The sequence below is a fragment of the Artemia sp. Qi Xiang Cuo genome, chromosome 13 (assembly GCF_049724085.1).
Source record: "Artemia sp. Qi Xiang Cuo chromosome 13, ASM4972408v1, whole genome shotgun sequence".
In the NCBI taxonomy this organism is placed as follows: Eukaryota; Metazoa; Arthropoda; class Branchiopoda; order Anostraca; family Artemiidae; genus Artemia; species Artemia sp. Qi Xiang Cuo.
In genome coordinates this window covers 69,180,542-69,194,254 of record NC_142806.1, presented here as the reverse complement: position 1 = coordinate 69,194,254, position 13,713 = coordinate 69,180,542, and the positions used below count along the sequence as shown (strand labels likewise).

Here is a 13,713-nt window from a genome sequence, read left to right as displayed (position 1 = left end):
TATGTAGATAGAGTAAAAAGAGATGTGGTTGGAGGTTTTTTGAAAATATAATAACAATAATAAAATAATAATAATTTATTTCTTATCCACAAAAACACTATACAAGCATTATAATGTGGAGTAAAAACAAGAAAAAAACTATATTAAATAAACACAAAAAATTAAATAAACACACACACACACGAAGTAAAGATCTATAGAGAAATAAAACAAATCAACATTAAATACACACAAAAAATGAAATTCACAAAAAAAGAAAAAAAAGTACAACAAAAGAAAGATAACTATAGAAAAAAATAGGTTGATTCGAATAGATTGATTCTTGATATCAAACAATAGCCGCTTTATTTCTCTGTGTCTGTACTATAAGATAATCTCCCGACAAACTATACCGCGTTAGATGTCACTTGCTGTTGAAATATGCCTTAGATTAGCTTTGCTTAAATGAAAGCTGTAAAGTTACTTGTTAAGCAAGTGGTAAGTGCGCAAGAAGTGAAGTTTCGTTAATGCTAATGAAATAAAATGAAATCTAAACTATTATGGGCTATATATTTGCACATTAGAGGGCGGGGGTGGGGTAAAGAATAGCATATATTAAATACGTAACCAAATCTAAACTACCCTAGCTACCTTTTAGTCCCCCTAAACTCCAAACAACTAAAGTTTAAATATAGTTCTCGGAGTGAGAAACCCTTTATTCAGTCACTATACATTGGAGACTACCTGGTTATTATCCTACCTGATCTTCAATACAATTGTCGTGCACTTACCGCTTTCTTAACAAGTACCTCTGTAAATTTTCAAACGGTGCAAGTGGCGGATCCAGGATTTTTTTAGGGGGGGGCAAAATAGGTTGATCCGACAAACTTGCGTGGCTAATTTACTAATTGGTTTTGAACTTACTAATTAGTCTGAATTTACTAATTAGCATGAGATAACACGGAGCTGAATAGATTCCCAACTCTATTCCTAAGTCTCACCTAGTCAAAAGGAGGAACACAGTAAACACTTGAGAACACACAGAGAAACACAGAGACACTTGAAGAAACACTTGAAACACTTGAAACACACAGAAACACTTGAGAAACACAGTAAACCATTTTATTCAAGAAAGCATACTTAATTTGTAAGGACAACAATTTGAAACTAATTTTGGTTCATGACTTGTGACTCTCGGAAAAACGTTTGAAATTAGTCTAGTTTTAGGAAGGCTTGAAACTTATGCCCGTGCCACGTCATAGTCACATCTATCGATAAAGAAAGTCAAATATCATGAATGACATGGCAATTTTCTTGATTGTAGAGTTTGCACCAACAGTAATTTGTGTCCAACTGTTCTCTATTAATACTAAGTCTTCTTAACTTTTTTCAGGTTCCTCTCCCAGATAGAAAAACCGCTGTTCTAAGCTTCCATCTTTTCTAGTTTTAAAAAGTCTGCCTTAAACCTTAAATCTTATTGGTCAATCAAGAAATTTATGCTTGTAAGTTGAACAATGTTCGACTCGAGAAATTACGAATGACGAACGTAATTGGCACTGCAGTTGAGCGTAATTTGATTTTATCGACAAGTGTGACTATAATGTGGCACAGGCATTACAGAGCATGCAGACGGCTCAGGTAGACCTCAATGACGAAGAAACATTTGGAAGTTTGATTGTATCAATACGAGATACTAGATATTAAAACCATTAATTTTGATTTCAGATTAAGTACATTTACCTCAATAAAGACGAAAAGTATTGAAAACAATCTTGTTGTATCAATTCGTAACACTGAAAATAGACACTAAAAAAAATCTCTAATCGGCTTCTAAAATACTAACCACACATAATAGGCAAGACTTATTGCCTGTCTTGCCAATGGCCTATTGCCTAAAAATATATATTATTGCCTGATATGGCTTATTGCCTGTTGTTGAAACTATGGTATTAAAAGGGTGTAGGCTAACTAAGCAATAACTGCATCGACTGAGATCTATTTCTACGCTTCAATGAATTTTGCTGCCATAGACAACCCCAAAAATAATAAATACAAATATCCCGCAATAAACAAAAATGAGTACAGTGTTGTCAAATAAATATATTACTGTAGCAATTGACTTGAAGAAAGAAAAGGAAAGAACAGAGATAACGATTTACTCTTTTCTATTACTCTAAAAACACAATAGAAACAATGAAGTCATAAGAAACAATAACATACAATAATAACGTAATAACAAAATATATAATAAAAAAAACAAAATAGAACATAATAGTCATAAGAAACAATGAAGAAGAAAAGAGTCATGAAAATTAATTACTAATAATGATTAACGTCATAATCTTATAACAATGATAATGCAATAATTAACATAACTCTAAAGATTTCATGACCATTTTAGCTTCACCTATTGGCTGCACTGGCACGGGGAATTAAATATTTTATAGAAAGCTAAAGTCACATGTTTCGACTAAATGCCTCTGAATTTACGTATACTTTCTTGCTTAATTCCTGCATTAAAAGGTTAAAGATAATACTTTTACTTTTAAATAAGTTCCTTCTGTGTTGGGTATGAGGATACCCAATTCATAAGAGAATTATCAATAATGTCATGATCTTGTAACAATAACAATGAAAGATCAATAATAATTGAAGTCATTATGAAACTAGTTATCCTTGTAAATGAATACTGTTTTTATTTTGGTTTTAGAGGGGAGTTTAAAAACAGATTTTTGGGTTACTCGTGGGGAATCTCTCTCCCCTTTGTTGGCAAATCTTTTCATAGATTCTACTGAAACCTCGGCTATACAGTTTTAGAATACCCCCTTGTTTCTGGGGTGGGTTCATGGATGATGTAGTCTGTATTTGGAAACACGGTTTGGACTCCTTAGACCTTTTTTGTAAACTTTAAATAGTTTTGATTATAATATTAAATTTACAGTGGAGTTTGAGGAAAATGACAAACTGCTTTTACTTGTAATTTTATTAATTAAAAGAGATCTCCATTCCCTGTTCTCGATTCATAGAAAGCCTACGCACAATGATAGATATTTAAATTTTCATTCGTGCCACCTTGTGTCAGTGAAACGAGGGGTTGGAATTTCACTAATGGATATCGCCTTCAGAATTTGTTCCCAGGAATTTCTGGATTCGGATTTATTATATTTGAGGTATATTTTGTTTTGTAATAATCACCCAATTAAGTTCATTGATAAAACAATTGAAAATAGGCTACACCTATTAAATGTCATAGTAGGGTTATTGGATTTTCGCAGTCTTTGGAGTAAAATGTATCTAAAAGTTTCATTTTATTGCCATATGTACCTGGTATGGGTGAGAAGCTTTCATGAATTTTCCGTAAATTTAACATTAATACATGTTTTTAATCAGTGAGACCAATGAGTAATTTCTTTAATTCCGGGAAGGATTTAACCCGGGGAAATTTAGTAAGGGAGTGGATGAGACTCCGTGTTATTGTAGTAAGTTTTATATTGGTAGAACTCACCAACAATTTCTTGAAAGATTTATTGAGCATCGCAATTCATTAGAAAAAAAAAACCCGAAAATTCGGCCAGGGCTATTTCTAATAATATATAGATATATATTTTTATAATATATATAATATAATATATATAAATATATGTTTTTCTCAGTGGGCGAGGGAGGCTATAGAAATTAAAAAACATATGTTTGCTAATCCTTTGATAAATAGGGACCCGGAAAATTTAAATAATGACTCAATTTATGATAATCTTTTGAAAAGTGAACCAACAGTCAATAAAGGAATTAAAATTTAAGATAATCACCAGGGGAATATATTACCTGCTAGACCAAAACGAGTTGCTTCAGTAATTGCTAATAAGAGAATTATTTCGCAACAGAATAATTAACTTAATTTGGTACTTAGGCATTATATAGGCATTTCTAAAAAGTCAAGTTTGGTTAATGCTAATGAAATAAAACAGGATGAATATATAATAGTTTATAAACAAATTTGGGCTATATATTTGCCCATTAGGGGAGGGGGGGGGATAAAGTATTGCATATATTAAATACGCAACCTAACCTAACCACGGTCCCTCCCCCCCCCTAAACCCCCCAAAAACAACAGTTTAAATATCGTATATGCATATCGTATATTCCATTACTTTATAGCTGTGTCTTGAATTATCCCGCCAAAAACGGGTTTTTCGTGACTGGTTTCCTTGTAAGTGCCCATATAATGCCCAAGTACCGTTAATTTCTGTTTTTATATGTTTACCTCAGTTGCTTTGATGTTCTCATCGGAGTAACTCTATTAGCTTCTTTTCCCTACGTGGATCAGTTGCACAAATTGTATTTTATTGGTGTTTGTTTCATATGTTTTTAGTTTAGTTTTTTATCTTTGCTTTTCTTGTGGTAAAGACGCCTAGTTTGGATACAGGCGAAATATCCGCGTCGTTTTAGTTTTCCATCTTTTCTCTCTACTGGCCGCAAACTCGTTTGTCGTTTTTTCATTGTTTTTTCTCTCTTTGTTAGTTTTTTAGCAATAATTAACATAACTCTAAAGCTTTCGTGATCATTTCTAGCATTACCTATTGGCTACACTCGCAGGAGCAACTAAACATTTTATAGAAAGCTAAATTAAATATTTTATAGAAAGCTAAAGTCACACGTTTCAACTAAATGCCTATGAACTTAAATATACTTTTTTCTTTAATTCCTACAGTAAAGATTAAAGATAATATTTTTACCTTTCTTAAGTTTTTTTTTTTTACTTTAAATATGTTCATTCTGTTTTCGGTATGGCGATATATTTCTGTCAATATTTATCTGGTCGTTTGATCAATCGGGATGACAAAAAACTTGCCTTTAACATGACAGGTAATGACTGTAATCCTTAGCTGTCATGGAAATTTGAGTCAGAGATCGAACTGTACAAACAAAAGCAAAAAAGGGCCGCGATATTATTTTTTTCAACACACTGTTTTGAAACAAAGTCTTAAAAACATGTTACCTTTTTTCTATTCCTATATAATTAGTTACACCATTTTTATAACAAATTCAAACGACTAAAGAAAATTTTTGCGCCAACTAAGAAATGAAAACAAACAAAGAAATAAAGCCAGTTTATTTCCAAGAGAGTTAATTGGAAAAATAAAGTCTCACGAATCTTTCGATTTTCGCTCTGAACAAGAGTGTCCGCAGCAGAGCAAATTATGGCGCTAGAAGAAATGAAACACCTTATACACAAGGCCATATTTAGGGAGGGGTTAGGGGGTTTTAGATCCCCCTGAAATGTTTGTCCGACTGATACAAATGCATATAAACAAGTCTTTCATGCGTTAAATTTTTTTATCCCCTCACACACACACACACACACATATATATATATATATATATATATATATATATATATATATATATATATATATATATATATATATATATATATATATATATATATATATATATATATATATATATATATATATATATATATATATATATATATATATATATATATATATATATATATATATATATATATATATATATATATATATATATATATATATATATATATATATATATATATATATATATTATATATATTTATATATATTTATATATATTTATATATATTTATATATTTATATATATATATATATATATATATATATATATATATATATATATATATATATATATATATATATATATATATATATATATATATATATATATATATATATATATATATATATATATATATATATATCTATCTATATATATATATATATATATATATATATATATATATATATATATATATATATATATATATATATATATATCTATATATATATATATTTTTTTGTATATACGTGATATATATATATATATATATTTTTTATATATATATATATATATATATATATATATATATATATATATATATATATATATATATATATATATATATATATATATATATATATATATATATATATATATATATATATATATATATATATATATATATAATTTTAAACTAACGCTGTTCGTGTCCCCTTTAAAATCCAATTTGTTTTGTTGCGGGCAAAACTACCCCTCATCAGGTTTTCCCCAAGTTCAGGGGGGCTGTTACCCCTGAGCTTCGGATCTTTGGAAAGTCTGTGTATTATATTACCCTTAGAGCATACGAAAGAACTCGTATATGTATATTATTATTACCTAATATCTTTAGATTTTATTTGAAGCTTGTGATTTTAACATATGGGCTCGGATTATTCTTGAGTTGTGAGTGGTGGCCCTGTTTTGGGAACGGTGGTCCCGTTTTCTTTTCCTCTGTGCCATCTATTTAGGCTAACATTTAGAAAGTGTTGCTTTAAATGGCACTTAAGCCTAAAGGGCTGTTTTAGGAGTGGTAGCCCTATCCTTATTTTTCATATTTACTGGGTTTTTTTAATTTATTATTTATGGTAAAACCAAATAAATTTCTTCGGAAACTGACAATCACGAGGGAGGGAAGCGGCTAATTAAAATACATTCAGGTTGCAAAATTAGGCAACCTTCAGCGAACTTTAAAACGTTTCAAAGGAATTAAACATTTTCCTTCATTTTTAATGTTCACTTAACAAAGCTAAAGTCAGACTTACGCCAAATTTACTGCTACTACTGCTTTTAACAACACACTGCAGAACCAAGCCACCTTAGGTGAACACAATACGCTTCTCATACGCCCCAGTCTATTTAAAACCTCAATGTTTATCCTCCCTCCTTTGGATCAAGTTTCAATTCAAAAAACCCGATTTTTTTGTCAGTCAGGAAAAAATTCACCAGTTTTTTTAATTTTAAGGATAAATTCAGAGTTTGTGATTTTATTAATAAATAACTAATGATATTTTATTTATTTAAGGAGGAGGACCGAAAGAAGGGAGGCATTGACTTGAAAACCTACCAGGAATTGTATGCCGCCTTCATCGGATCCCAAGATGCTACCAACCGAGCTGTCCACCTTTTTGGGCCCCTCCCCGAGCTCAGCTAAAGAAACCCAATCAGCTTTTAAGACCCAAGCAATCGGTATGCGAGGCCATAACGAGGCACTCTGAACCAACTTTCCTCTACCTAAGCAAATCTTTTTTTTAATGGTGGCCAATGATGTGTATGAATGCGTTCAAGAGTTTACCCGGGAATTCTCTCTTTTTGTAAATAATAATAAAACTATCCTTCAATTTGTTTACTTATTTTCTTCTCTTAAACATATAGTTTGTAATAGTGACAATAGCTCAAATAGCTCTTACGTAGTGACAAATAGTGACAATAGATTAGAAGCACACAGTATTTCTTGACTAATTTAATTTTAAATAAAAAAAAAAAAAAATCAAGTTTAACCTAAGCTGACCTTAACCTATGCAAGTCTTCTAGCACAAAGGACAGTACAAAGGACCTTTATACGAAGTTATACAGTTTTACGTAGTACTGGGCGCCAAATTAAAAAAAGGACAGTACAAAGGACCTTTATACGAAGTTATACAGTTTTACGTAGTACTGGGCGCCAAATTAAAAAAAGGACAGTACAAAGGACCTTTATACGAAGTTATACAGTTTTACGTAGTACTGGGCGCCAAATTAAAAAAAGGACAGTACAAAGGACCTTTATACGAAGTTATACAGTTTTACGTAGTACTGGGTGCCAAATTAAAAAAAGGACAGTACAAAGGACCTTTATACGAAGTTATACAGTTTTACGTAGTACTGGGCGCCAAATTAAAAAAAGGACAGTACAAAGGACCTTTATACGAAGTTATACAGTTTTACGTAGTACTGGGCGCCAAATTAAAAAAAGGACAGTACAAAGGACCTTTATACGAAGTTATACAGTTTTACGTAGTACTGGGTGCCAAATTAAAAAAAAAAAATGGAAATGAAAGATCCATCAAAAATAAGCTAAAACGTATGGCACGAATTAGCTTAAGAAGGTATTAGTTTTCTTTGAAGGCGTAGTTGTCTGGTAATTAACAGATTGTTAAAGTTGGAACTTTTAATGACGGAAAGCGCCGTCAAATTTAAATAATTAGTTCGGGTTATTTATTTTCACTGTTCAACATGGCAACATTGAGGAAAACATGGTACTGTGACAACACTGACGAAAATATGATATTACCCTAAAAACTTCCATGATTTTGAGACACTCAAAAGAAAACAGTGGTTTTCAGGTAGGAATAGATAAAATCAAATGAACTTATCGTTTTGAAGGGTAGAAAATCCTTTTACTTCGGTGTTCTTGGTAGTTTAGGTCATTTTTACCGTATCGATTTCACCTTCGCACTTCATTTGTTCATGTTGAGGTTTCATCTTCGTTCTTTTAAGTTGTAGGGGTATTGGACGGGTACTGGAAAGCTTTTCTTCAGGGAAGGAGCGGAGAGAGGCAAAAAAAAAGAACTGTTATTGGACTTATTTTTTATTTTTTGATCGAGCTAATTTAAGTGTTTTAGTCCTTTTTGGAAATATGAAGAGGATTTGTTCTAATTTATTTTTACTGTTTGATTTCATTTATTAATTCCATTCCTTCCTTCTGTAGGCCATTTTTTAAGACTACTACTACTACTACTACTAACAAGTCACCGCAGCACCAAGCCACCTGGGGCCAACACAGCTACGAACGCTCCTCCTCCATCCCAATTTATTCAAAGCCTCCCTTTTTACACCCGCCCATGAAGTTCCCATTTCCTTTAAATCTTTCTTTATGACGTCCTCCCACCCCAGAAAAGGAAGACCTGCTTTCCGTTGAGCCCTAGACGGTTGGCCAAAAAGAACAATCTTCGGCAATCTGTCATCCTTCATCCGCACAACGTGCCCTAGCCACCACAACCCTTCTTTTATTATAGCCCTAGAGAGCAGTATTGAACCACATTTTTCGTATAGCCTATTGTTTGAAAGTAGTAACCTATCTAGTACTTTGACGCCTACATTCATGCCTACAAGATTATACAGTGCAAAGGTTTGACGCCTACAAGAATGTACAGTGCAAAGGTTTGACGACTACAAGAATATACAGTTTCACGGGGACATTTTAAAAAGCTGGCAAACCTATAAAGTGGTCAAACATGTTTTGAGAGTATGGTTGAGATTGTATAAGACAACCAGAGTGGTTTTTGAGGCAACACCCATTTTTTAGGGCCAATCAGAGACAGCGGAGGTTATTCTATATACGATAACTTGATTGGTTTTTGGATTTGAATAAAAGGAGTGATTTTCATTGCAATTCATATTAGTAAGAGAATTGAATTCAGAGAGAATAGTTTATTTGAGAGGATATTAGTAGAGAAAATGAGTGGAGCATTTACATTATTGGAGATTGATGGTGGAGCCGGCAGCAGCAGCAAAGATATACAAGTACCAAACGTGGCTGTGGAAATAACCGGAGGCTGTAGACTATGCCTTGAATGGGACGATATGTATGCTAGATACGTGATATCATTAAGCAAATTTAAACTGGAGGAGCAATTATGTTTTGCTGCGAAACTGAATATTGTGCATATAAATAGACTTCAGGCAGCATTAGATGCGCTAGTGAAATATATTGATGAGAACAAACCGCATCAGTAAATATTATTGTTGTAATTATGCTAAAAAAAATTGTTTCTAAATAAAAGGTATTTTTCATTCTATAGTAGACTAGCGTATATTTTTTAGAGTAGAAAAAATTCTGGTTAGTCTGAAGTTGGTTGTGAGAGTGTTAGGACTCCATTAGGAAATGGATAGATTTGAGAAAGAGCGAATCATGGGGAATCTAGTGCTTATGGAAAAACGTTTGATTCTAGATGATGATTTTCTAGAGCTGTCTATTCAAAGGAAGATATTTTCTCAGGGAATGCTTGTCGATATAATGAAAACTGATTCTCCATCACTAGACTGCTTCATGAAGCTTTTACGTCGTGGTCCAAATGCATTTACACAATTTATTGATACGTTAATCACGACACAGCAAAATGATATTGTGGATATGCTTTTAAACACTAGTTTAGAAATTTAGGACTTTTTTCTTCATGAGAAAGATGGTGTTCAAGGATGATTTACTCCTCTCTCTCTCTCTATCCCACTCAATTTGTTTTTGCTAGCTCAGTTTCATTGTGGCAGTGAGAGTGTTAACACATGAAAAAATGTTCCATGCATGTCCACTATGCATGTACACACTGGGCAGTTGGTCATCAGGTGATAATTGCACAATGATTGATGAGTATGATGAAGAGGATATGCTGAACAAATTAAAACTCGCAATTCTGGTGATAAAAAAGTGTGTGACTCTAATTCTAGACGGCACCGACGCTCCAAGGGTTGCTATGATAAAAGTAATCAGTAAGAGAATACATATCTTGGTAGGACCGGAAAGTATCCTAACCGAGATTTTTGTTTATTGCTACGAGATTGGACTCGTCGAGGTTGTAGATTGTTCTGGGAGGAGGAGCCGGGTCATCGATTCAACTGTTGGAACAACAACAGAATATGGTTTCCACGTCATCGTTGTGAAGACAATGGGTGTTATGATTATAAGCCCACTGATTTTTATTTGGCTGTGACGGAATGTAATTCGTCACTTGAGGACACTGTTTGTGACATTGCTTCAAATAAGCAAATTGAAACATGTGAATTCTACAGAATATATGAAAATAGTATCATTGACTATACAAAGAGATATGACAAGAGTGAAGTTACACTCTACTGTAGAAAATGTGACCCTGACATTGAAGTACATCAGGATCAGTATACTGTGAATTCAGATAATCTACCTGCATTAGTTGTTGTCGACAAATACCTATACCTAGTAGAAGAGGAAATCTAAAGAGTAGAAAAGTCGTTTTTATCATGTATATACATTTTTTCATTTATTAATAAAAAAATTAACAAACATTTTTAGAACATTTTATTAGTAGGGCACTAAAATCAATATTAAACAAGCTTGTAAGTATATTTTCCAATAGAAAGTCGTTCAATCGAGGTAAATCAACGTAGATGTCGAGAAACTGCTTGTAGGTATAGCCACGACATCTGAACATGAAAAAGAGTAGTGCATGAAAGCCACATGTCTTAGTCCTTAAATGCTGTACTCTTCGTTGATTTTGAATAATAGTTTTACCACTGCTTTCGATAAAGTTGCTGATGTATGGAGTGTAGAATTTATACGATAGGCCAAGAGGATCAAAAAATTCAATAGTATTTGCTAATTGAAAGATATATAACCAATGGCCTGTCTCCAAACCTGGTGGATAAGTATGACCAACGATTTGTGTAACGTTAACACACGGAATGCCTTCAACGGAGACCGGTGGTATGCGCAAGAACATTCCCCGAGACATGTACAGATCCCGAGTATATACACTGATTATTTGGTTTGTGTTCATGGTGCTAGGTCTAGTAGAACACTGCCGTCGGGTGTGATTTCCCAATAGGTTTCAAATTGACTCAATGATATTAGCGTGATACTCTGAGTCAAAGCATCGGCAAATTTACACTCTAAACGTACATTCCCTGTTCGTACTATGCTCATATCCTGGGTCCCCGACAAGTCCAAAACAATTACACCATGTTTATTTGAAAACATTGAATCGGTTATTCCATTTTCAAATAGTTGAGAGTCATCATCTAGGGATTGCATGGTCAACTCGTACCGAGTTCTATAGGCTTTTTTGTCAAATGATAGAGCGTACAATGGAATATCAGTCATTTTACACACGTGACTAGATAGACCGAAAAAATTAAAATCATGGGGGGGATTCAGTCCAGGATCCAACGCAACTACCACTCTTAACATATGTGAAAGGCAATGTTGAAGGGATTTTTCTATTGATAAATGATGAATCGCTATAGCTAAAAGAGCCAGTGGCAATGTGACGTTGATTGGTGATCGTATAGGGAACAAGAAGTTTAATGTTGTTGCCATTGGCTCTTAGATTTTCCACTGCCAATGCAACAGAGCTCATAACCTGTTGTTTTCGGACGTGGAGAATTGCCGATGTGATAATGACATTTGCCTCAGGTGCTCCAGGAATTGTTTTTCTCAACATGAAATTCGGTGTGACCAGTTACAACTTTATGTTAATTTTGACATTGGGGGGTAACAATTAGGATATCTTGAACATCTCATGTTATAATCTTCCAACTAAGTGATACTCCTGAGTCACTGCAGTAGTCAACTCGCCGTCAGTATCAACACCAAATCGATATTCATAGCCCAATGATTGTCCTCTCAACTTCTTATATGCCTTAGGTGTCATCATCATAAATTGAATGTAGCTCGCATAGTTGGATAAATTATTGCTAGTGCTCACCAATGTTCCATTAATAAATACCTTAATTTATTTGAACAGGTTGTGTAGAATACAGTTTTCATAGGAGAGACCATCGGCAACAGTTGGAGTTGTATTATCTGACTTTTTCTTCACCGGAACATTTAAATCAATAAATGTTGATAACAAATCAATCAAACAGTCTTCATTGGAAAATATTTGAAGTATATATTTTCCAAGAGGGGTTGTTGGGGGTGAAATTGTTCATAGTAGCCATACTTGACATCAACATTTTCAGCATTGAATAGATTCAATGAGGAACTGATTGATCAATATGATTCCTTGTGGGGGAGATAAGTCATCTTAAGAGAAGAAATACTTCTTTGATCAATCCTTTTGATCGCATCCTTTTCAATCCCTCCCCATTTTGTCGAGATTTTAATTGCTCACCAACAGCTCTTGCTGAAGATCTAATATTTTCCTTAACACTCTCCTTGAAATTCTTGGCCGACCCCCAGTCCTGTAGTGTTTAGGCAGCAAAATTTGATACAATAGGTACAAGATATTTTCTGGCAAGGGGTAGTGCAGAACGAAATAGCCAAGCAAACCAGCTACCAAGACCATAGCCAGACATTGTAATACGCCCCTTGTAGTAGTCCAATCCATTGCCTATTTGACGTGGACTCAGAGCACCAACATAGCAATCGATATCGGGACGGACAAATGGAATTCTTCTATTGTTCATTTTAGGTGACTGTGCTGGTGTCGCCGACAATGGGTCGAATATGACATGTAATCACTGCTTAGCCTTTAGTTATTGCTAGAGGATCACCCAATTCACTTCTTAGTGTTAACTGACAGAGTTCCAAATACGAAGTGTTTACAGAAACATACTGAAGATACTTTATATTATAGTGATGAACAAGTTCATGAGTTATTTTTCGTTTGAGAGCACGTAGGAGGAGGACATTTGAATTACCAACTCTCGATGTTTCCACAAAGGATGCATAGAGAAATATGCAAGAGTCCGAGGCGAAACCAGGTGGATAATCAGCAAAAATAACTTGATCCATCCCGTAAACGATGCCAGCATTTTTCCCATTGATCATATTCTGTTTAAAGCCAAGAACATCTCTCAGATTATCATTAAGAATAATGATTTCACTGTCAACAGGTGAGGTAATATAAATCCTATTGTGTTCCATTGAATAATTAAAATGGAATGTACCATTTCTACGATATGAGATTTTTCTATTGATTGTACGAGACAAATCTGTCATATTATCCTATTCAATATATTTCAATTTAACATGTGGATATTCGTTAGATTTAAGTGCTTCAACCCATTCATAGTCGATAAAGAGTGACCAATCGAATGGTATAACTTTTCTATCATACACACGATCCTTTCTCAGGATGTCATAGTTATTTTTGAAAATACAATCGACAAGAGCTACTTCAT

The 13,713-nt window shown here is 33.3% G+C and overlaps 1 protein-coding gene across 1 annotated transcript in view; it reads left to right on the top strand.

Annotated features, from left to right (window-relative positions):
* The window catches only part of Scp1 (Sarcoplasmic calcium-binding protein 1), a 30,631-nt gene extending 23,427 nt beyond the window's left edge, over positions 1 to 7,204 (top strand). The window contains exon 6 of the mRNA XM_089098856.1: positions 6,881 to 7,204. Coding sequence (XP_088954982.1) covers positions 6,881 to 7,009 — 129 coding nt within the window. The 3' untranslated portion in view covers positions 7,010 to 7,204. The remainder of the gene's footprint in view (positions 1 to 6,880) is intronic.
* Positions 7,205 to 13,713: the final 6,509 nt, after the last annotated feature.